This window comes from Pezoporus wallicus, unplaced genomic scaffold (assembly GCF_028554395.1).
Source record: "Pezoporus wallicus isolate ANWC-B61680 ecotype Strahan unplaced genomic scaffold, APGP_CSIRO_Pwel_v1 scaffold_6446, whole genome shotgun sequence".
Lineage (NCBI taxonomy): Eukaryota > Metazoa > Chordata > Aves > Psittaciformes > Psittacidae > Pezoporus > Pezoporus wallicus.
This window is the reverse complement of record NW_026636264.1, coordinates 5544482-5567842: the sequence shown is the minus strand read 5'-3', so window position 1 is coordinate 5567842 and position 23361 is coordinate 5544482. Positions and strand designations below refer to the sequence as shown.

The 23361-nt window shown below is 39.0% G+C and overlaps 1 protein-coding gene across 12 annotated transcripts in view; it reads left to right on the top strand.

The window, feature by feature from the left end:
- Nucleotides 1-23361, top strand: part of GRIA4 (glutamate ionotropic receptor AMPA type subunit 4) — a 220903-nt gene that overhangs the window by 70406 nt on the left and 127136 nt on the right. For all 12 annotated transcript variants that reach the window (XR_008970970.1, XM_057399750.1, XM_057399756.1 and 9 more), the window contains exon 3: nucleotides 401-640. Coding sequence is in view for 11 of the 12 variants with exons in the window: in XM_057399750.1 (XP_057255733.1) it covers nucleotides 401-640 (240 nt within the window). In the remaining variant the exon portion in view is untranslated. The remainder of the gene's footprint in view (nucleotides 1-400; nucleotides 641-23361) is intronic.

Below are 23361 nucleotides of genomic sequence, written 5' to 3'. Positions count from 1 at the left end.
ATTTCTTTCACTTACAAGGTTGGTAACATTTTTGTGATAATTGCACATTTCAAAATGTGAACACTTTTCATCTTAAGATAATGGAAATGATCAACACCTGATAATATCCAGAGCTATAGTTAAAACAGCATATGTTGAATTTTCAGTCATGTGCAAAAGCACGTTATTTATTTTATATTTTCTTTTAGAGTGAAAACATTATTGACAATGAATGGGATCCAAAAGTGACAAAGTGTTATTTGGCTATTTAGAATGGCCAGAATGAAACATGTGAAAAGTGAAGTTAAATACACAGGCAGAAGTTAAAATCTTCAAATTAAAAATTTTGGGATATTGGAATGCCTAAGTACTAATTTTGTCACCAGATGAACTTCATGGTTTTGTTTTGTTTTGTTTTCAGTTTGCTCCCAGTATTCTAGAGGAGTTTTTGCCATTTTTGGACTATATGATAAGAGATCAGTACACACCTTGACCTCATTCTGCAGCGCCTTGCACATCTCCCTCATCACACCAAGTTTCCCCACAGAGGGTGAGAGTCAGTTCGTGCTGCAGCTGCGGCCATCTCTGCGGGGAGCCCTCCTGAGCTTGCTGGATCATTATGAATGGAACCGTTTTGTCTTCCTGTACGACACAGATCGAGGTGAGTTGTGACCCGGATTTCTTATATTTTTAGTTCAAATGACATTTGCAAGAACTGTGCATTATTATATCATATTGAGAGCTTGGGGAGCCAAATTATAAAGGGCCTTTGAGGTGAAATACCTCTGACTGAATAGCTGTGTGGTTGAAGGAAGAATTCCTTTGTCTGCAAAAAATTGGATATTGGATGCACATAATATGTAATCAGCCAGCTCTGAAGCCTGTGCTTTAAGTCTAGAATACTAAAACATTTAAACTAATGTTAGTGAAACAAAGGCAGAGATCAATAAGCAGAATTTTGCAGTTCTGTTCATTCTTCAACTCACTTCATAAGTGACAGCAGTACAAAGAAGTTGAGAGGACCAACATCTCCTCTGCACTGATGTAAGCTGAGATGCAAGCGAGCCCCTTAGGGTTTCTGTGCTTTGAAAGGTCAAGGCAAATTGAGGATTGCTCACTGTGAGGCTGCAGCAGAGAAGAGGAGGGAAGAGGCAATACCTGCTAGGCAAGGGGTATCCGTGGGGCAGCAGAGGGAGGGAATGCTGCAATAGTAGCCCATCTTGTGCTCTTTTCAGCTGGAGTTATCTCTGTGATGGGCTACACTTTTATAAAATATATAGCACGTTACACAAAAGGCCTCACTTTCTATCCACATTCTCCATTCTACATCCCAGAGCAACTCAGAACCTTTTAAGTGATAAAAACCTGCATCACTGCACCTTCCCACTCAGTGCTGAATTGAGAAGTAAAATCTGCTGTTCTCTGCGTTGTGTTCATTCTGATGGCAAAGCCCTTTGCCTTTGTTTATGGAATAGGATTGAGCCAACATGGCTCAGCTTCTGTGAAAAAGGCAAGATTTTTATGTTGATGGCTTACTTTCAGGGGGAAGCAAGTGGTATAGCTGTAGTCAAACAATTATTTTACTACAGCTGGTTCAGGATAACTCCCCATGTGGACAGTCTATTCTGGAATTAAAGTGGCTTTATTCCAGCATAATTATTCTGCACTAGAAATAAAGAAGTATACTGACTTAACTAAACCTGTTTAATTATTTGATTATGGCTATAGAAGTCAATTTTCTCATATATACAAACTCTAAATTTTAGTGAGTTTTTATCTTGATATACTGCCTAAATTCCTGTATTTAAATCAAAGTGAGTAATGGAATGAAAATAAATGGCTTGTATTGTTCCATAATTTTGTTTGGGGTTTTATATATATATATTTATATATATATGTGTGTGTGTTTATGTTTGCTGAACCTACAAAGTTCTGAGAAGCATTATAGATTGTATTAGATAACTGGAAAGAGAAAAAACCCAGCAAATTTAAAAGTATTCCTATTAAAAGACGTAGGTGTGAGTAATGAAAACAAGCACATAATTACAGATGTGGTCCTATGAGTTCAACAAATTGTTAAGAGAAGAAATGCACAACCTGCAGTCACCTTTCTCATCTAAATTCACATGCTTATTTAGATTGAGATATCATTTTTAGGCATGAAGTATCACACCAAGGGCAGTTTCAGGATGTCAGCTGTAACAGTGTGGTTAATGAATGATTCTTATGGCACTGAACTCAGCAACTCTGAACTCATCAGTATGACTTTGATAAAGAGATGTCATTTGCCAGCTTGGATGCAGGGGGTGCTACATTGGATAGTCTCTCAGATTCTAAATAGACTCGTGACTCAGTTTAATGCAGGAGAAAATAAGATTCAATGTATCTTTAGGTATTAAGATGACTCTAAACATACATCATTGCTGAATAATTTTCCCTACTATTACACAACAATTATTTTTTTTTAATGTGGAGCTGACATAAGAAAAGACTAAATATCATGTCTTAGTGTAACCAGAAAAAGGAAAAAATATCATTAATGTTGAGTGATAGAGTCTCTCAGTGAGGCCAGAACTTAACTTTTTCCAGATTTTTGCCAGAGATCCTTCATTTACATGCCAGATATTTCTATGTCCCTCAGAGCACCCCCATACGACCAAAGTGAAGGAAGGGGAACCACTATAATCTTTTAGTTTTGTTACTGGGCCTGCAAGTTGTTCCTGCAGCTTAACCGGGAAGTTATAAATAAGCTCTTATGGGAGAAGGTAAGCAAGCAGTGTAAATTCTAGCCAGCCACAGTAACTGTTTGTGAAGGCAGCATTTAGCAGCTATCATTATTGTAAAAGGCAGAAGTCCTTGGCGGAAGGCAATATGACAGAATAAACTTGGGCAAACCTTCAGCAGCAGGGGTGACATACTGTGGTGGGCAAATGTGTGTTGTTTCCAGACCTGCTTTCCCAGCCTTTCCATCCTACTTTTTTCTCAGTTCTGCAGCATGCGGCTCAGTTGCTGCTCACTCTTAAGAGATCAACAATTAAACCATAATATTAAGGTAGTTTTCTCAGCTTCATCTGTTCATTCATCTCTTTAACAGTCTCTCAGCTCTCTGGAGAACCCCAGCCTCTTTGCTACTGGAGGCATCTATGTTAATATTTTAGTTCAGGTCAGAAATGCACTTTTGTCACATCTCTCCAAGACATTCCCACATACCACACCTGGGTTTACACCATGGAGTAGTCTTGGAACTCACAAACTCTGATGAGGTGATGGCTTCAGCTGTTATGTTGTATCTCCCTTCCTAGAGTTCTGCCAAACTTGCAGTCTGGAAAATCACTGTCTTGTGACAGGATGAAGATACTAGGAAGAATGATAAAGATGCAGAATGAATTGGGTCTAGCAGGGGAAATTCTAGGAAAGGAGAACAAGTTTTGGAAAAGACATTAGACCGAAGAGAAAAATAAAGGAAAATTCAGCTTGTTATTTAACAGGGAAAGTGAGGAAGTGAAGAGTGACACAGAAAACTAAAGCCTCGAGGTCCCTTTTGTTCCAATACATACCTCTTTCTCTTAACCTCCTTCCATAAAAAGGTTTAATTATGACCCAGTGCTTAATACAATTAATATTAACAGCAAAGTGCCAGGAACACAGACAGGATAGGGAAAAAGCAATCTGAAGGACACTTACTGAGTTACACAAAGTGTAGTGGGAAAGGGCTAAAATGAAAACCATGCCTCCTTGAGATATCTAAAAGAAAGGGAAGTCCAGCAAGGGTGAAGTACTCAGTTAATGTTTGATGTCCCCTCTAAAGGGAATGAAGTGAAAGAATCAGACTAAAAGAACGTTTAGTTTCTATATGTTGTTTCATGGTGATTGAGAGGTATTTCTTCTAAAAAGAGGCATACAGTCAAGTGGAGCTGTGCATCTACAAATCCATGGGGTTTTTGATCTACCACAGGTATACCTATTCTGCTACTTGCCAACAGTGTTTTTGAGCACCAGAAGGCAAAAGTTGGACCCTGAAACCACAGAACAATGCTGGACAAGCTCATGTGAGGTGTGAGAAGCTGTTTAAGAATAGAATCACAGAATTGTTTTGGTTGAAAAGACCCTTTAGAGCACTGAGTCCAACCATTAACCTAACACTGCCAAATCCACCACTAAATCATGTCCCCAAGCACCACATCTACATGTCTTTTAAATATCTCCAGGGATAGTGACTCCATCACTATCTTGGGGGACCTGTTCCAAAGCTTGACATTGACAACACTTTGGGGAAGAAAGTTTTTCTAGTAACCAATATAGAACCAAGATATGAAGGAATTGAGCATACCAGAGGCTGGTGTTAGTTTTCCACATTGTGTGCAGCCTTACTGAGAGCTGGGATGGCTGAAGTTGCTCATGAAACTGCAGGGATTACCCAGAGCTAAGGGGTCCCAGGGTGGAAAGTGGTAGAGGGGCTGCGGAGCTGCATGGAACACCAGGGATATGGCAGCCAGCAGACTGGAAACTGCTTTCACAGAAGTTCAGCAGCTATTTGAATTCAACCGTGTTTCCCAGCAAGAGGTTTTAGTCCCTGACTGTGACTAAAAAGCGGTAGCAGGAGAAGCAGATGTACCAGCTGGCCTAGCAGTTGGCTCACCAGAGGTGAGGACTATAAAATAGTTATAGTTATCTAGAAATTAGGCATTGTGTGTGAGCCTGCTTATGTACCTTGTTGATGAGGTTTTTTTTCCCCTTTGCTCCTTGTAATTATATATTGTTCGTTAAACCAATTCAGTCATGGTTGCAGGTGAAGAAAATCACTTGATGTGCGCAAGGCAAATTTAATTTTCCCACTTTTCTGGATAGAATTTTTATAGCAACCCCTTTAAAGTTGAAAACATTCTGGTTTATGACAGTCTAAACCCAGCAGAAAGGTTACACAAGTCCTGATGGCCTGTTCAAGTTACAGTACATAGAGTAGCAGTCTCCAGGCTTTTCTCTTTGAGGACTTGTGGAGGATAGATGGGTCCCAGCTGTCTGGAGAAGGCAAAGAAAGGTGCAGGAAATTTATATCTCTCCCTCTTATTTTGAGGGAGATTATGGAGTTGGTTATTTACAATCAGTTTATCAGGCTAATCTAATTTATTCCTCTGGCAGAGTAGCTGGCCCAGCAGTTAGCATTAGATTTGATGTATCCATTATTAGTAACTCCAGTGATATTGCCTTATGCCTGACATTCTCCCATAGAAAATAGAGATTCCACTATAGCATGGCATCCTGAAAATTAGTAACCTTAGCTCCCAAATTGTTATTAATTACACATTTTAAAAGTAAGAGGAGGTCTCAGGCGAGGTGCAAGTTATTTGTGTTTGCTCTGGTCTAGTGAACATCCAGTATGAATTTGCATGATTGCACAAATGAACAGCCTTTGTTGATACCCAGTTGGGCTGAGTTTAGAGTGATGCAAGACAGGTTCAGAGTTGAAAGTGCTAAATAGATAGACCAAGACTGAAATATGATAAAGATGGTACAAAGGGTAAACTTAGTAGGGAAGAAGGAAAGGTACAAAGTGCAGAGTGACTGGCTCAGCCATAAAAATAATGTAAGTCCAGAGAGCCATACTGTTTCCAATTCCAAATTTTGACATTTAGGAAAAAGAGTGCTGCATGTGACAAATGAAAGATGAATATTTCTATCTCCGACATGGCTCTGCTGCTGTCATGTGCTGGGATTTCCACTGCACCAGAGAAGATAAAAAATTTCCAGTAAGATGAGGAAATGGAATGGGATTGAATGGATACGGTACATAGAGGACATGATGGTGGCAGCACTGTGACCCACCACTTTTTCCTCGCCCTTTGATAGTACTGGGTACTCTTTGTATCAAGGGCCTTTGGTATGAGAATGGCACAAGGATAAGGCATATGTTGTTAGAATGGCACTGTGTTCACTGACCACCACATGCAGATCTCACATATTAAGTTTAAAACATCTAGAGGAGAGGAAGAGTGTTAAAAAATAAAATAAAATTAAGCATGACCTTTGAGGAAAAGCTTCAGGAATTAAGATCTTCTTTATTTTAGGTCTGTTAAGGATCAAAGGCCAATTCTTCGTTCATCCTGAGAATTAGAATTTTTTTGCAGGAAGGGAGATTTAACATATTACTAGGAAAAACTGTTTCAGTAAGGTCAGAATAGTCTGAGGAGATTCTGGGGATTCTTATCACTAGAGGTTTTAAAGAAATTTTGAATATATCGGCAGTGATGATCTGCTTTTCTACCTCCTGCCTCAGATGATCTCTTATGTCTCCTCAGGTTTTATATTTATGTAATTTTCATGATAACCCTAGGAAACTGGGAATGGCTGCTTCACAGTACTTGGGACACTGAAAATATAGTTTTCTACTATAAAGCAACTTTCAATAATATATTATTGCTGTTCAATTATATATATAGCCTTTGTAAAACATTTAGTATGTTCTATTATTAAAAAATCAGATCAAAACCATTTTAAGTGACTTAGATAAAGCCACTGTAAATTAAGGTTGAAGGACTATAATTAGAATATGGAACTCCATAAGTTAAGTTACTGTTAGCTGGACATTTAGGATCTGCAAGAATTGGCTCTATACCAAGCTTTACTTTATATTTTTACTGCACTTCTGAACAAATTTGTCTAGGTCTTAATAATGAAAAGAGTAATAATATAATAGCAAGTTGGAAAGTTATTTCAATACCTCAATTGAAAAACCTAGAAATACTAAAGCTAGTAGTAATACAGAAATATAGCCTATGTGTTTATCTGCATAATAATACTGAGTCAAGGCTCTTATTCATTAAATAAATTTAAAAGACAAAGTGTTTCTAAGTGTTATTAAGTATTTTCTGTATAACAGTGTTAAGTGCAAACCTACCTCACTCTTACCCTAAACTGCTAGAATGTCACAAGGTGTTTCAGGTAAGCCTGAGAAAGAACAGTTATGTGTTTGTTTGTAGAGAAAATTATGTTGGGAATCTGACTTTGTTCAGTTGCTATCCACTTGGTTTAGAGCCCTTTTTTTCATCATGATCACGAAGAAGAATTTGGAAGGATTCCCACAATAAGCATTTTTCATCCTACTGACCTTTGGCAAAATGTCTAAGAATAAAATGGAAACAGAAGCTCATGACTGTGTCCACTAAAATGAGAGGTGCTTAACTGCAGTATGCAGTTGTGTACCATGCAGTTTTGTGAAACAAAGAGTGCTGTTGTGACATTGCAGAAATATTGATATGATATATTCCAGAAAAAAACAGCATCCAATACCTGGTCTCATAGTACTTATTAGACTACTTTAATATCTGGTCTGTAGGTTTGAAATTTTTTGTGTTACATGTCTTTATAATTGCTGAGATCAGAATCATCACCTGTTTTAGAGTAGTTCTGTCAAGTTCAATGATCAAACTGGCTTAGAGTTCCAGTATCACAGTATCACAGTATCACAGTATGTTAGAGATTGGAAGGGACCTCGAAAGATCATCTAGTCCAATCCCCCTGCCGGAGCAGGAACACCTAGATAATGTTACACAGGAATGTGTTCAGGCGGTTTTGAATGTCTCCAGGGAAGGAGACTCCACAACCTCCCTGGGCAGCCTGTTCCAGTGTTCCGTCACCCTCACTGAGAAGAAGTTTCTTCTCAAGTTTAAGTGGAACCTCTTGTGTTCCAGTTTGTACCCATTACCCCTTGTCCTATCATTGTTTGCCACTGAGTAGAGCCTGGCTCCGTCCTCGTGACACTCCCCCTTTATATATTTATAGACACTTATAAGGTCACCCCTCAGTCTCCTCTTCTCCAAACTATAGAGACCCAGCTCCCTCAGTCTTTCCTCATAAGGGAGATGTTCCACTCCCTTAATCATCTTCGTTGCCCTGCGCTAGACTCTCTCCAGCAGCTCCCTGTCCTTCTTGAACTGAGGGGCCCAGAACTGGACACAATACTCCAGATGCGGTCTCACCAGGGCAGAGTAGAGGGGAAGGAGGACCTCTCTCGACCTACTAACCACCGCCCTTCTAATAGACCCCAGGATGCCATTGGCCTTCTTAGCCACAAGGGCACAGTGTTGGCTCATGGTCATCCTGTCGTCCACTAGGACCCCCAGGTCCCTCTCCCCTACACTGCTCTCTAACAGGTCGTTCCCCAACCTATACTGGAACCTGGGGTTGTTCCTGCCCAGATGCAGGACTCTACACTTTCCCTTGTTATATTTCATCAAGTTGCTCCCTGCCCAACTCTCCAGCCTATCCAGGTCTCGCTGGATGGCAGCACAGCCTTCTGGCGTATCAGCCACTCCTCCCAGCTTAGTGTCATCAGCAAACTTGCTGACAGTACACTCAATTCCCTCATCTAAATCATTGATGAATATGTTAAATAATACCGGTCCCAGTACTGACCCTTGAGGCACTCCACTAGTTACAGGCCTCCAACTAGACTCAGCCCCATAGACTACAACTCTCTGGCTTCTCTCCTTCAGCCAGTTCGCAGTCCACCTCACTACCTGATCATCCAGTCCACACTTCCTCATTTTAGCCGTGAGGATGCTGTGGGAGACTGTGTCAAATGCTTTGCTGAGGTCAAGGTAGACCACATCCACCGCTCTGCCATCATCCATCCACCGTGTTATTTCCTCATAAAAGGCTAAGAGATTGGTCAAACATGATTTCCCCCTGGTGAAGCCATGTTGACTGCCCCTCATAACCCTCTTATCCTTGATATGCCTTAAGATGGTACCAAGGATAAGGTGTTCCATCACTTTCCCAGGGATGGAGGTGAGGCTGACCGGTCTATAGTTACCCGGGTCCTCCTTCTTGCCCTTTTTGAAGACTGGAGTGACATTTGCTTTCCTCCAGTCCTCAGGCACCTCTCCCGTTTCCCAAGACTTGGTAAAGATGATGGAGAGTGGTCTAGCAATGACTTCCGCCAGTTCCCTCAGCACCCGCGGGTGCATCCCATCTGGACCCATGGATTTATGGATGTCCAGATTGCTCAACTGTTCTCTAACCCATTCCTCATCGACTAAGGCAAACCGCTCCGTCGACCTGACTTCATCTAAGGTCTCAGGGGTACAGGGCTCTTCAGGACTGCCCGCAGCAGAGTAGACAGAGACAAAGAAGGCATTCAGTAACTCTGCCATCTCTTTATCTTCTGTCACCAGGGCACCCATCTCGTTCATCAGTGGGCCTACATTGCCTCTGGTGTTAGTTTTGTCTGCCATGTATTTAAAAAAGCTCTTTTTGCTGTCCTTGACCCTTCTCGCCAGGTTTAATTCTAAGGATGCCTTAGTCCTCCTAGCTGCCTTCCTACATCCACTAGCAGCAGCCTTATATTCCTCCCAAGTGGCCAGCCCCTCCTTCCATGACCTGTAAACTCTCCTCTTCCACTTGAGCATACCCAGCAATTCCCTATTTAGCCACGCAGGTCTCTTGGCCCTCTTCCTTGACTTCCTACGTGTCGGGATGCTCCAATCTTGAGCACGGAAAAAGCAGTCCTTGAATGTCAACCAACTATCTTGGGCCCCTTTACCTTCAAGCAGCCCTGCCCATGGGATTTCCCCTAGCAATTGCCTAATACATCCCAGTAGTAGGACTGCACTTATGCTATTGGTGAACAGGAAAAAATTCTCACTAGGTTTCATAAAAAAGCTGTTTACCTTCAGCAGACACTCTACATGGGCAGTGAACTGTGTCATACGTACTGGGATCCAAGTACCACTGTATTTATTGTTTACCAAACTTGTGTTGTAATTTTGTACAGGCCAATCTGAACTGGTACGCAAAACAGAGAAAAAATTGTTTTATCAAATATCTGTGAATGTGGAAAACTGTAGTAAGTTTATCAATCTCCTTCATAATGCTGCTGTGTGAACACTAAATTCCGTGTTTTAATGGAATACTCCAATGTCATTTATGCATCAATAACTGGTTTGCAGCAAATTTTGCTTTGCCAGTGTTAGCTCATTAGTAATTATACTGGCAACATGCCTGCTTGTCCTCATCTTCTCAGCAGGCAGTAACAGCTTGAAAATGTAGGTAGTAAATGCACACGTGAAACTAAGATGCAGCTGGATCCTAACATCAGCATCAGTAATGATATTGTGATGTTCCACCTATCCCTTGTTTTACCACGAAAAAGGAAGCAATACAGGTAAACCAGCATGGTCATCATGCAATTCACTACATACGAAAATCTTCCAAGACTGCTTAATTAAAGTACTCCTCTTGTTGGCTGAAATGATTTCACGTTATATTAAGGTAGACATTCACAGAAAATACACATATTGAAATCAAAAGCTGGTTATCAAGTGTACAGATGATTCCCCTGACTTTGCTATTCCATGTAAGATGTGTATCAAACTAAGCTGCATCAGGACTTTTCAGGGGGTTTGGTCATCTAGCTGACAAATGCCATAGAAATATGTAAATCAGAAAACATGAAATAAAACTGCTGCTCATTATATTTTTTATCTGAAGAATTTGTATTCCTTTGTTATGGGTTGGTGGATGCCATGGAGAAGAGAAGAGACTTGGGATAGTTTTGAATACTGCTTTTCAAGTTTCATGCCCATGAATCAGCTTTGCCCTTTTTAATAATCTGTTTGTGACAGTGTTGCAGAATCCTTAGAGCTAAGTTCTTTTCTCAGTAGCATTTATCACAGGTTTGCACATGTGTAACTCGAGAGTATGCCTGTAGCTTCTATATGCTTTTATATTCCAACATCCTAATGTAAATAACTTTGCTGCTTCAAATGGCTTGTTCTAATTTTATCAGAGCAATTGCATTTACAGAACCTGTCACAAACAGTTGATTTGCTGTTACCTGCATATATATAACATTCCTTTAAATGGAAGCATGTAATTTTTAGCTATTTGTACACACATTCTGTATTTACTTGGGAGCAGGGCAACATGGTCTGCAATTCTGAATATCTGTTTCCATTTATTTAAGAGCTTTTCCACACAAGGTTTGCTGAAAAAAGCTCCTGTATTGGCATTTTTACTCTAGATTGCCAGGATTGATAGCAAAGTTAAACTCAGTTGCTCTTATGAGTTACGAGTAACACCTCTGAGCACTTTTCTGAGGATGTACTGTACATGAGTATATGAGTATATATTGCTCTGAGTAGCAATTTTACATGTTTGCCCTACACAGATAAGCCATACTAAAAGGTCTGCATACTGTATTTTAGGAACTGTATGCAGTAAAAATTGATTTTATGATTATTTGATCCCAAATGAGAGCAGGTGATATATATACATGCTAATGGGACTTATATTCGTCTTTTCCATTAATAAGATAGATTACTTCCAGAGAAAAAAGGTTTAAGTAAAAATTTGTGTTATGGTTTGCTGATACTTATTTTTCATATTAATCTTCAGGATAGACTCTTCCCTTCCTTGCATATACCTGTATCAGTGGTATCACAACTGACAAAATCTGCAAAAAACTATCATCTTTAGTGAAAGAATGGTAGGAGCCTTACATCAGTATAACCAAGAGCACCTTTGCTAAGTATGAGGCTGTTTTATGTTATTACTACACATTGGTCAGTCGTTAACACTGCAAACACTTGATAGATGCACCAACCAGTAGTGTGGACCTCCAAAGAACGCCTTCAAAAGACTCAGACAAGGAAGCCAGCCACACATCCAAATGCTTATGCTTTAGAAATTTCTTTCAGTATGGACATCTGAGTCCTGCAGCTGCTGTACATAGCCCTTTATATGGCCACAGGTGTTGGCTTCAGTGCTGGAGCACAGAGTGATAGCAAACAAAGGGGAGTATAGTCGATGCTGCCAGAGACCAGACATAGTGCCAATTTAATACTGAATGTAAAACAAATAGTTGTGCCAATTTGTTTCTAAATCCATTTTTTAGTTAGAAAAATTAGCTTGTCTTTTGAGAGCATTATCTATGTGTGGATGAATGTTCCAAGTTTAAATACAGTATAAAGCAGGTTGTTTTTTTAATCAAAATAAATAAACAAAATATAGACTTAGAAATATCAAAACCTGCTGTTCTATTGTTTATGTTGTTATTGTTTAGGAAAATAATCAAATTGTATTAGACCAATATAATTCTTCATGATGACTCTGGCATATTTTGTGAGACATTTATCCCATATGTAGTACAAATTACTTCTCTGGAGCTGCAGCAGGGCGCAAAGGTAATTCAGCCTTAGAATATGTTGTGAAGTAAATCTGTGTTTGTATTCAAGGGCATTTCTGTAGTTACACATTCTTAATTTAGCTGATTGAACTGCCGTTGAAACATGTATGCAATCTATAATTTTAGGACATTTTCTGCTTCTGTGAAGAATGTGTACTCCAATGTCTTCAGATTTTCAGTATTTTGAGATGCATTTTGCCTGTAAATAGAGTATATTTTAGGCATTTCCCTCATTAATTACAGCTGAATCCTATTTACATACATACTTATACAAATAATTTGACTTTGCTTGATTCCAAAAGGAGAGGTGGAAGTGTAGAGATCCTTTTAAAATGATTGACTACTTATCACAGTACTACAGATGCTATTTCTGCCTCTGTACAGGGATTTCCTGCACTAGTATTTGCAGATAATAACATTAACAGCTGCTTCTGTTACTACAATTGCAGTGAATGTTTGAGGTATTTAGCATTTTGCAATTGGAAAGAGAGTTACCAAAGGGTCCTTCAATCCTAAGGACTCAAAATCCCTCCTTTATACTACTGCCTTGGTGGGGTTTAATATTAATGCACACCTGGATGCTGCGGGAATACCATGCTACAGGGCACGGGACATACATCTTATTCCAGTTTGTTCCAGTTCAACTTGGACTTCATTTGACTTCAAATGGCAAACAGAACATTTAATATAGTTCGAATATATGGGCATAATAAGTGATGAAAGTGTTGCCAAAGAGGAGTTGTGAATGCAAATCTGTGGTTGCTAGTCTGTATCTCTGAGCAAATATGCAAATAGGTCTAAATTATTCAAAATAATCTTAAGAAACTTTATTGGTAGTGAAATAAGGCTGCTTTGCCAAACTTAGATTGTAAACAGAGTTTACATTTAGTAGTACAAAGCAGGTAAGGAACCTGATCCTTAAACACAAGTTACTGTCACAGTCACAGACCTATCAGTTCTTTTTGAGTGGGATCTCCCTTTGTTTGTGTTGATGGTGTTATTTGCTTTATATCATTTTGTATACGTATGTATGTATGTATATGTATGCATATATATGCCTAATAATAATTATACCTCCTAGCTTTGTCTGGATGCAGAAAAGTTGAAATAATTTAAATTTCAAAAATCTTCTTGTCTTAGAAGTTCACATCATACAACTGAAAAATCTTCTAGCAGTAGTTTTAGATTATATTTTCTTCTATCTGCTTAATTTATATTTATCCTTCTCAATAATAATTATTTTAAAACCAGTCTTTTACTATGTCCAGCTAATGTCTCAATATCTTCAATATTTTGTTTCAAAATTATTCAAAGCAGGAAATTCATTCAAATAAGCCTTTTCCTATGAAAAATATCTTGAGAGGGTTTTCTTCCAGAAATAGAATTTGTGGAAAAAAAAAAAAACAACAGCTAATTCTATGAAATAATTGAATAATTGTTTTACTGAGAAAATAATAACCTTCTCTGAAATGTTTCTTTAAAAAAAGTTTTTAAAGCTCAGTATGTCATTGTTTATATCTTTTAAGTTGTGCCTTGTGATAGATTGATTTAATGTTCAATTTCTCCTTAAATAAGCAAAGCATTCTGCTAGGTATTTCCTAATATAATTACATGCTTTTTCACCTTGAGACACAATGAAAATCCCTGTCCGTGTTCTGTGAGAAGACAAGGGTGATGTTCACAGTCTGCCTTTCTGCACAGGACTTCCATTATTCTGTGAAATATCCCCAAAACAGCCCCACTTAATGCACTCTTCTCCTTATAAACTGTTCTTTTCTCCTTGAGAGAAAAGGAACTTTTTCCTCAGTATCAGAATATCCATTCATAGGTTGCTAATCCGTTTTCTGCATTACGAGCTGTTTACAGAACTGCAGCAGCTTTATATTCTGCTGCTTCAGAAACTTGGCTTATCTATTTTGTTGCTCACATTTCACTACTGCAGGGGGTTCAACTATCTTCAACTGCATTATCTCATGAATCACCTCAGGATCTACTTCTGCATTCCTGCTTTCACATATTTTCCCAGATTTGTTTGCTTTAGTCTGCATTTCTTTTCCTCTTTAATCACTTAGTACTGGCTTTTTATCTACACCTTCCGCTACTCCTGTTTTCACACTTCCATGTTCTATGAATACATTCCAGTAATGCTGATTCATTTTCAGCCCCTGTACATTATTTGAAAACCTCAGAGCATCCTATTGCCTTCTGGTTTTATCTCTGCCATTCACAGTTGTCACAGATGAAGATTTTTTAATTTAAAAAAATTCAAAACCATATAATATGAGTTAAAATAAGTGAATGCCTGTGGCTGCCATGGAGGAAAAAGTTCAGTTTTGATTCTAGGGTGAATAAATAAGTATAAATTTATGCATCATCACTGCAGTTTGAATGAAACAAAAGACATAACAAAGAAAAAAAAAATATTGATTTATTTTATTCTAAATCAGTTTAGAAAGTGAAAGAATTCCAGTTTTGATTTACTTCAGTAGTGCTAAAAGCGAGTCTGGACTTCACGTGCATGTGTCACCAAAGAGCAAAAAGTGAGGTTTACCAAGTCCAGTGTCTTGTATCCTCAAATGCACTTCCAGGCTACCAGACAAGACTGATAATAGGAAATGCATAGAGGTGCAGTATTTTGTCTGCACCAAGAGCAGAATTCACAAGTAGCCTAAACACCAAATTACGTAATTTCTCCTCCGCAAGTCAGACGGGATGCAGTGGCCACCGCACAGCTGCTGGCCTGGGTGGCATCCAGGCAGACACAGTCACAATTGTCTCGCTCCATCTGGGTCATTCTGAATTCCCCCAACAGGAAATGGAACACAAGCAGAAAAGTTTTAAAAACATCCCAGACATGAATCAACAAAAACCCCAAACATCTGCTCATCAAAGCTCGTCAGAAAACAGTGTGTTTTATTTACACTACTCTTCTGGATGGACTGAGAATGCCTAATGAGGTTAGAGATCACTGGAAAATATTGCTGGTATGAAGTGTCCCATTTCAGTTTCCAGATTACTGGTCTAACCTACCCAAAATATGTGAAATACAGTGTATCATATTCTGCAGTTCTGTTATTTTAGCATGAAGTGATTTAGCTTTTTTTAAATTCACATCAAATCCAACCTGGCTAAAAAAAAAAAAAAAAAAATGTACAATATTATAATTTATTTTGTAGATAAAATAGTGCTAACAAAACCCAGGATAATAGAAAGTTGAGTTAATAGAAGCAGATTCAGGAGAGGAGTGAGGAAATGTGGGCTCAGATCCTTAGATTATGCAGCTCATCATAACCTGCTGACTCCATCCTGCACTGCTGGGGAATTAGGCCACTGTGTTTAAACATCTAACATTGTATAGTTCTTCTGATCCACGGGACAGATCCGTACACTGTCCTCATTCAGGATTTATAAACCCAAATGTCCTTGTGAGAAGTTTTATTACAAGGGCAGGTCTAATTTCAGCTTTATCCAAAGTAAGAACTCAGATACTTACCCTTCTTTTCAGTGACTGGTGTTTTTGTAGAGCTACATTCAAGCTGTTACACAGGGAAGTGCTTAGCTCAAAGATGGATACTGAGTTACCTGAGCTATTTCTGTTATTTTAGGGAGAGTCACCTCAGCTACAGTGAGGAAACTTTGGTTTATGGTGGCTGTGATCTTATTCTTGCAGACATCCTTGTGCTTCTCTCTGCATATCAAAAGGGAAACAAAACCTTCTTCTGCAGGAGTAAAGTTTGTTAGGGACCAAAGGGGGTGTTTTAACTGTTCACTGATTCTTGTCTTTTTTTCATGCTTTTTAAAGAGTTCCCATCACCTTAGCATCAAAATGCCACATAGTATTTCTTCTAAAGTTTTTTTGTTTGTGTTCATAGGAAAGCATCTTCCTTAGCAATGAGAGCTTTTAAATAAGCCAGTGTAGCACCCTGGTCACTCTCTTTAAGAGTCAACTTGGAGATTATGCAGTTTTCTCAGTAAATTCCAGAAGAAGCAATACTTTCATAGTGTTGGTTTGGAGAAAGAGGACAACAGCACTGATGAATGACTAGAGCAGCTGTAAGTCACATAAGGGGTAATTATTTTTTGCAAGTGTGGAAAGGAATTTTATTCTGCATGTCTGCTGTGTAGCTACAAAATATTGCTGTCAATGCCAAAAAGGATAAACACCTGCTAAAAGAACTGTAGAGAGGATTATCTCTTTTCTTACACATGCACTTAATGAAATACGTACTACAGATTGGACCATCTTTTTTTTCTCTCTTTCTCTCAGCACTTTTCTAGCCATTGAATCAATTGTTCTGTGCCTGACCTGTAAAAATATATTTGCTATGTAGAGAGGCCAAATATCAGATGACATGCATCGGTTACTTTGTGCCAACCTGCTAGGACAGAACACTTGTTTGTTCTTTAACCAGTCTGGTTTTGAGTTCTCTTGCATGGTATTTTTACTGGAATATGGGGCTGCTACTCCCTCCTGCTCCTGTGCCTCCTCACCAGGCTGGAAAGAGCTATGCACTGATTTCTCTTCACCTGTGCAGCTGTAGTAACACTCTGCCAGCAATGCCAATGTTCCCTTGCCAGTTTTTAAACATTCTGCCAAGTAGAGAGAATTAATAACAAGATCTGAATCATCTCTAAAGTAACCCCAATGCCCCTGTGTCCTATTCCTCCAATATTATGCCATTTTTCAGCTCCTGTCCAGGATAATATAAAGGATCTCTTATATCCCCACAGCTGAGAAGTGTGTCAGGGCAGGCTGCGCCATTTATTCAGGCTACCCTTTTGCCTTTGTGACTCTAAACATTTAGAAACCTTTAGGTCAGATTTTACAGTCTGTGTCAGGCTGCTCAGCCAGTGCAAAGTGGGTGGACTCCAGCCAAAGCTGGTGAGCAGCCTTCACCCCCTGTCCGTGAAGGAAGCAGAGAAAGGGCAGTGTGGTTCACGTCCTTGTGGTCCCTCTGGTCGCATGCGAGGCAGCCCAGCCCTAGACCCCCACCACTCTGGGAAAGGAGCCCTGGGCTGGGTTAAGCCCTGTGCCTGCATGTGTTGGACAGCACGTGGGGACATAGCTGACATTCCCTCCCCTGAGGGTATCCACATTTTGAGTGGAGCTTTTGATTTTCAGATTGGAAAACAGAAGAGTTAAAACAATTGATGGGTTTGAGTGGAGGTTAAAGCAATAGGGAGAAACTACTAAACCTGAATCATAGCTGATAATGTCTGTAATATGCCTGCCTACTATAACTTCAGCAGCAGCTTCCCACTGTGATGTGGGCTTAACTTACTTGATTCTCTTCCTTTCATTTTGTTTCATTCTTTTTGCTCCATTTGCAAGCAGAATCAAAGGGAGTAAAGCATCTAAATGAACTGTCAAAAGTGAATAGTGGAAGATGCTTGGCCCCTAGTCTCAAGAGACCTCTGCCAGATGCATGATGGTGTGCCGAGCAGGGGCAATGTGCACTTGCAGCTCAGAAGGCCATTTGGGCTGCATCCAAAGGAGTGTAGCCACCAGGTCAGGGAAGTTGATTCTGCTGCTCTACTCTGCTCTGGGGAGACCCCACCTGGAGCACTGTGCTCAGCCCTGAAGTCCTCAGTACAGGAAAGACATGGACCTGTTGGAGTCCAAATGAGGTCCACAGAAAGGATCAGAGAGATGGAGCACCTCTCCTATGAGGAAACCCTGAGAGAGCTGGGGTTGTTCAGCCTGGAGAAGACTCTGAGATGTTATTGGAGCCTTTCAGTTCTAAAAAAGGCCTATAAGAAAGATGGGGAGAGATGTTTTTAGCAGAGCCTGTTGCAATAGGAAGAGGGGTGATGGTTTTAAACTAAAAGAGGGAGATTCAGGCTGGATGTAAGGAAGAAATTTTGTACTTTGAGGGTGATAAAACAGTCACAGGTTGCCCAGAGAGGTGGTGGATGTGCCATCCACTTAAGGGCCAGGCTGGATGTGATTCTGGGCAACCTGATCTAGTTGAAGACGTCCTTGCTCATTGCATGGGGGTTAGACTAGGTGACCTTTGTGGATCCCTTACAACCCAAACTGTTCTATGATTCTATGAATGCATCTTGCTTCAGCAAGCTGTGGTGCCCATTTCTTCTCCTAGCACCTTACATTACTATTGCAGCTACTGGGGGCTTACTTTGGTTGGATGTCATGAATGCACAGCCACAAGCATAACCTAGAATGCTCTGAGCTTCTCCCCTTATTTTTTCCTCCTGTATCTCTTCTACCACGTTAATCATAAACTTTACTTCATATTTGGATGGCATCCTTGATTATCTCAAGCTTTCTGCCGTGTGTTTGGCTTTCCCCCAGGCATGAAGCCTTTGAGGCAGCATTTTTGCAGCTGTTTCTAATTCAGCAGCCTACGTATTCTACTTACTGTTCAGAAAGAAGAATGACACTTAACTGCTTCTAAGGGCATCCCTAAAAACCTGTATGGAGATTCTGACACAGTACTGTTAGTGTGGTAAAAGGCAAAACTTGTTATAGAAATGTAAACACGCTTAACACTTTGCCATCCACCCACAGTGGCCATGCACTGGCCTTGTTCTGGCCTGAGCATAAGAGTTACACATATATATATACACCGCATCACAGTCTCTTTTACCATATCATATACCCACTGCTTTTATTAATAAAGGGTTATTCCACAGTGACTGTGATGATTACAGGGCGGTTGGTGGTAATGAACTGACCTCAAGTGCTGCTTAAAACCTTTGACAGGAAGTGTAAGAGAAAGAAGATACCTTTTTAGATGAGGCACCACGTGCCTTCTTTGTCCTGGCCAAAAAGGGTTACCTGTTGAGAGACTCCTTTTTTTTTTTTCTTGACCCTTTTCCATCTGTTTCACTGTTAATACCTTAATACGATGTATTAATATGTCTGAAAGAGCTACATGGCACAAGCCACTAAATTCCTTTTGGTTCTCTTCTCTGTTAGTAGTAAAGGGGCAGCTTCTGAAGGCCTAAAAGTTATCTGGCTTGTAAAGAAAAATCCAATCTCTGGTAGAGACTGGAGTTATAAAATTTGACCTACTTAGCAAAAATCCTATTAGATGGATTTACACATGGTTGCCTGAGATCAGACTGTCCAATATGAAGAATAGAAGAATGTGAAGAATGTTCAATGCTGTCAGGTATATTTTCCAGGTTACTTTTCCTTGCTTCTTTCAGAATCTAGTACTAAAAACAATGCAAGATATAATCTATCTCATTCATATAGAACATTCATATAGTTTGGAATATCATTGTGCCCAGCCACTATATCTGTTACGTTGTTCCAGCATTGCTGTAAACAAGAAAAAAAAAATAAACTTTACTATTTTATTTTTTTTTTGCCACAACTAGTTACATGGCATGGCAAGATGGCCCTTCTCAGAGGTTATTCTGAGCTCTGACAAGTCAGTCTCATTTTAATTGCTGTAAACCCTTTTTTCTTGACTTCATACCACTTCATCTCACCCCATGCTGCTAAGCCATGTGACTTTATTGCAAAGCTAACAGTACTGAGTGTTTGTTGTTTTATTTTTCCCTTGAGTCCCTTTCTTGAAGAGTCAGGTGCTTTTGTGAAGCTCTCAGCACTTCTTTCTGTCCAAAAAGAAAACAGAAAAAATGGAATTTCTGTCCCCTTTGGCTGTAGAAAAGAGTCTGTGACCCCAAACACTACAGTGGCTCAGAAACTAGCGGACAAAGCAAAGCTCCAAATATATGTTGTTGTCTTTAAATCCTTGTTTATATTAGTCTTGTAATTTTGTTTTGTTACAAGCAATTTTTTTTAAATTTTACTTGCTTAACCAAACTTTTGTTAGCAAAGGTCCAACAACAACAAAAAAAAAAAAAAAGACAAGCCCCCAAAACCAAAACTCTACAAAAGGTCCTATGAACTCCACAACTGCTAGTAGTTTGATTCATTGGGATCATCCCCTGCTCCCTTGATCACTTGACTCCTTCCTTGCCTTTTAGATAAGAACGTTCCTGTAAATGGGAGGCACGTTTGCCAGAATCCTGGTACCTCTTTTGCATAATTGTCAAAATTTCCATGACCTGGGCAGAAAAAGCAAATGCCCATGCCAACCTGGCATAACCAGTGAATTTGTCTGCTTCATTCCCAGGAAGAGGCACTCAGAGAGTCACCCTTGGCAAAACTGGACAAGATGTTTTCTCCAGAAAGTGTTGGGGCTGGTATTTCTGGGCCTTGAGTAAAGACCTTTTTTTCTTCAGCATCCTACAATCTAAGCACAGGGAGAGGACATTACTGTCTTGGGCATATTGAGCTCTTACGGGTTATGAGCAATATTCATACAGCATGTATTGCAAAGCAGAATAGCTTCCTTTCTAGGTAATAAAGTAAGGATTTCAATTCAGCATTGTCATTTCCTATGTTCTTTATATGAGAGCTTATGGGGAGTCTCTGACAGAGAAGCTATATATGTAATTTAAAAATCTATAGTAATAAATATATGCTGGCCATAACAATAAACTTTCACCATCCTTTAGCTTTAAAAGATGGTTGTGAATAACTCTATAAGAGGACTAGATTCCCAGCTGTCATCAAAAGCTACACAAGAGTCATTTATGCATTTATCCTCTGAAGGCTGGTTCCCAAGGCTCCCTTCTGACAAGACTACTGTGCCAGGAGCTTGTAGCTTTTGCTAACCCAGGCTAGGGAATTCCTATTGTAGGAAAGCTGGTTTCACAGACTTAGGATACAGCCCATGGACTCTTTTACTTATAATTTTAAAAGTATGTGTGCACATGTGTGGGCATGTGTTTTAAACTTTAGTTTACCCTGTGTCTGCAGACAAAAGTACGCCTTGGAATTTCACCTCATCTTAGCTTGGCTTGGCTAACTGAAGCTGAGAACATACCATTTTTCCATCTCATACTTCCTGTATATTTTAGTTTCTATACTCTTGAACAGTAATCATATCTATTAGAACAAGTGCAAATGGAAGGTGAAATACTATTGGTCTGAATTTAAACACTTTATACCAGTTTTGCATTTAGTTGTCCTAAATAATCATGAAAACACAAGGCCTTAAATATCAATTTTTCATTCTTCAGCCCACTGAGATCTGCAGTACATTTGACAAGAAGTAACAGGCTCAACCTATGCCAAGGGAGGTTTAGGTTTAATATTGTAAAAGATTTCTTCACAGAAAGGGTGCTCAGGCATTGGAACAGGCTGCACAGGGCAGTGGTGGAATCACCATCCTTTAAGTGTTCAAAAACTATGTAGATGAGGCCCTCAGTGACATGGTTTAATGGTGGTCTTGACAGTCCTGGGGTAGTGGTTAGACTTGATCTTAAAGGTCTTTTCCAATCTAGTTGATTCTGTGATTCTGTGACAAGTGGGTATTGACCCTCACACGGTGTGGGTCAATGTTACCTCATAAAACACTAAAAACTTAATCTGTCTAAATGGAAGTGGATGTCTTTCTATTGCCCCTTCTTTCTCCACATGCGTTATTATATTATAAATAGCAATATATTAATTTAGCTTGGATTTACTTTGAATCGTACATATACCTGAATTTTCAAATAGGTTATTTGAAAAGAAAATAATGTATCAAAGATCTCTGGTGGGACCTAATGTATTTACAAAAATAGAAAAATGCAAGTACAAACACATAAATATTTATGATTAATTTTCTTATCCCTATAATGTAGCATAATCTTTCTGCCATAGGATTAGGTTTGGTCTGCCTCTGGTTTGTGTGACGGAAAATTTAGAGCAGCTCAATCAGCATAAAACAGTATGCAATGAGTTAATATCAGCACTACAAGTGTGAAAGTTTTTTAATGCATGACTAATTTATGTGCATGTCTTGTCCTTCTGAATTAAAAGGACCATTTGAGGCTGAAAATTAAATCCTAGCTGAATTGTTTTTCAATTAACAAAATAAGGGGAACAAAGCTTTAAAACACTTTGTGATTCATAGATACACTTCATAGAGTGCACACAGCAGTGGCTGTTCCTTCAGCCTAATTCTGCTTTCACTGACAGAGATGAAAATCAGGAACAAGCCAGAAAGTTAGTGGAGCTACCTGGGGTAAGATGAGAACAAAATGAAGAATTTATATTGTCACAGCTGCAGAGAAAATATATAGCAGTGATGGATTATTTCTTTATGGACTATGACACAGCTTGAACGAAGAAAAAATAGTAGTGGCCTATAAGCAATTGATTTTTATTTTTTTTTCAATGTTGAATGCAGGTAGAGCTACTGTTTGCCATTGCTCTTATGCAGAGAAACAACTGGAAAAGAACAAAGAACTTGTACTGGATGTGAAGATCTTTTGCAAAGATATTTTCAATTTAGTGATTGGAATACAGTAGTTGGCCTTTTTGTAAAGGAAAATACGTATCTCAAGCCTCTGACAAAGTCTGCCTGGTAGAAAACAAGTTGGAGAAATGTATGTGTGTGCTAGAGACTTCCTGGAATATTCATTATTTGCAGCTAGTAATCTTTGAGTAGACTCAGACTTATTCAGATTAAGGTACTTTATTTTATGTGAGTTTGAACTATTGCATCTTTCAATGGCTAGTAACATATTTCATTTTTTAGTTAATGATAGGTGACTTCGGGTTAAACAGATCAATCAAGACTTTAATTTCTAATGTTTCTTTCAAACTGCTGTTAACTCCCCTCAGCTTTACATTTATACAGGTTAATATAATGGTTATATTTGATTAATAGTGAACATTGCAGATTACTATCTGATGCTAGTAACATGTAATAATCCATTTAATTTATCTTTTCCTTACCATTCCTTCTCCTCTGCTAATTATCTAACACTCTTCTTTGATCCTTAGAAAAATAATAAAAAAAATCCCCTGTATTTCTCTTCTAAAGGATCAGATAATACAAAATACAAACTGACACTTCTAACTGCTTAGAATGCAGAGTGCAGAAGTTTCACGCCAAAAGGACTTCAATAAATTTAGTGAAAGGAAAGCAAAAGAAGGATGCCAACCTATTTTATTTTTTTTTTGTAAGAAGATTAAAAAAGAGAGCTACTAACAAGATGATGAATTTAAGAATCAAAAACTCCTAAAGAAAATTACTTAGAACACTACTTTAAAGTATCCAAAGAAATATTTCAAGGAGCAAAGTTCTAGGCTCATAAAATGCCTAGCGGGATGAATCCAGGCTTTGGCAAGTGTAAAATGTAACTGTGGGATTATCAAGGTTTCA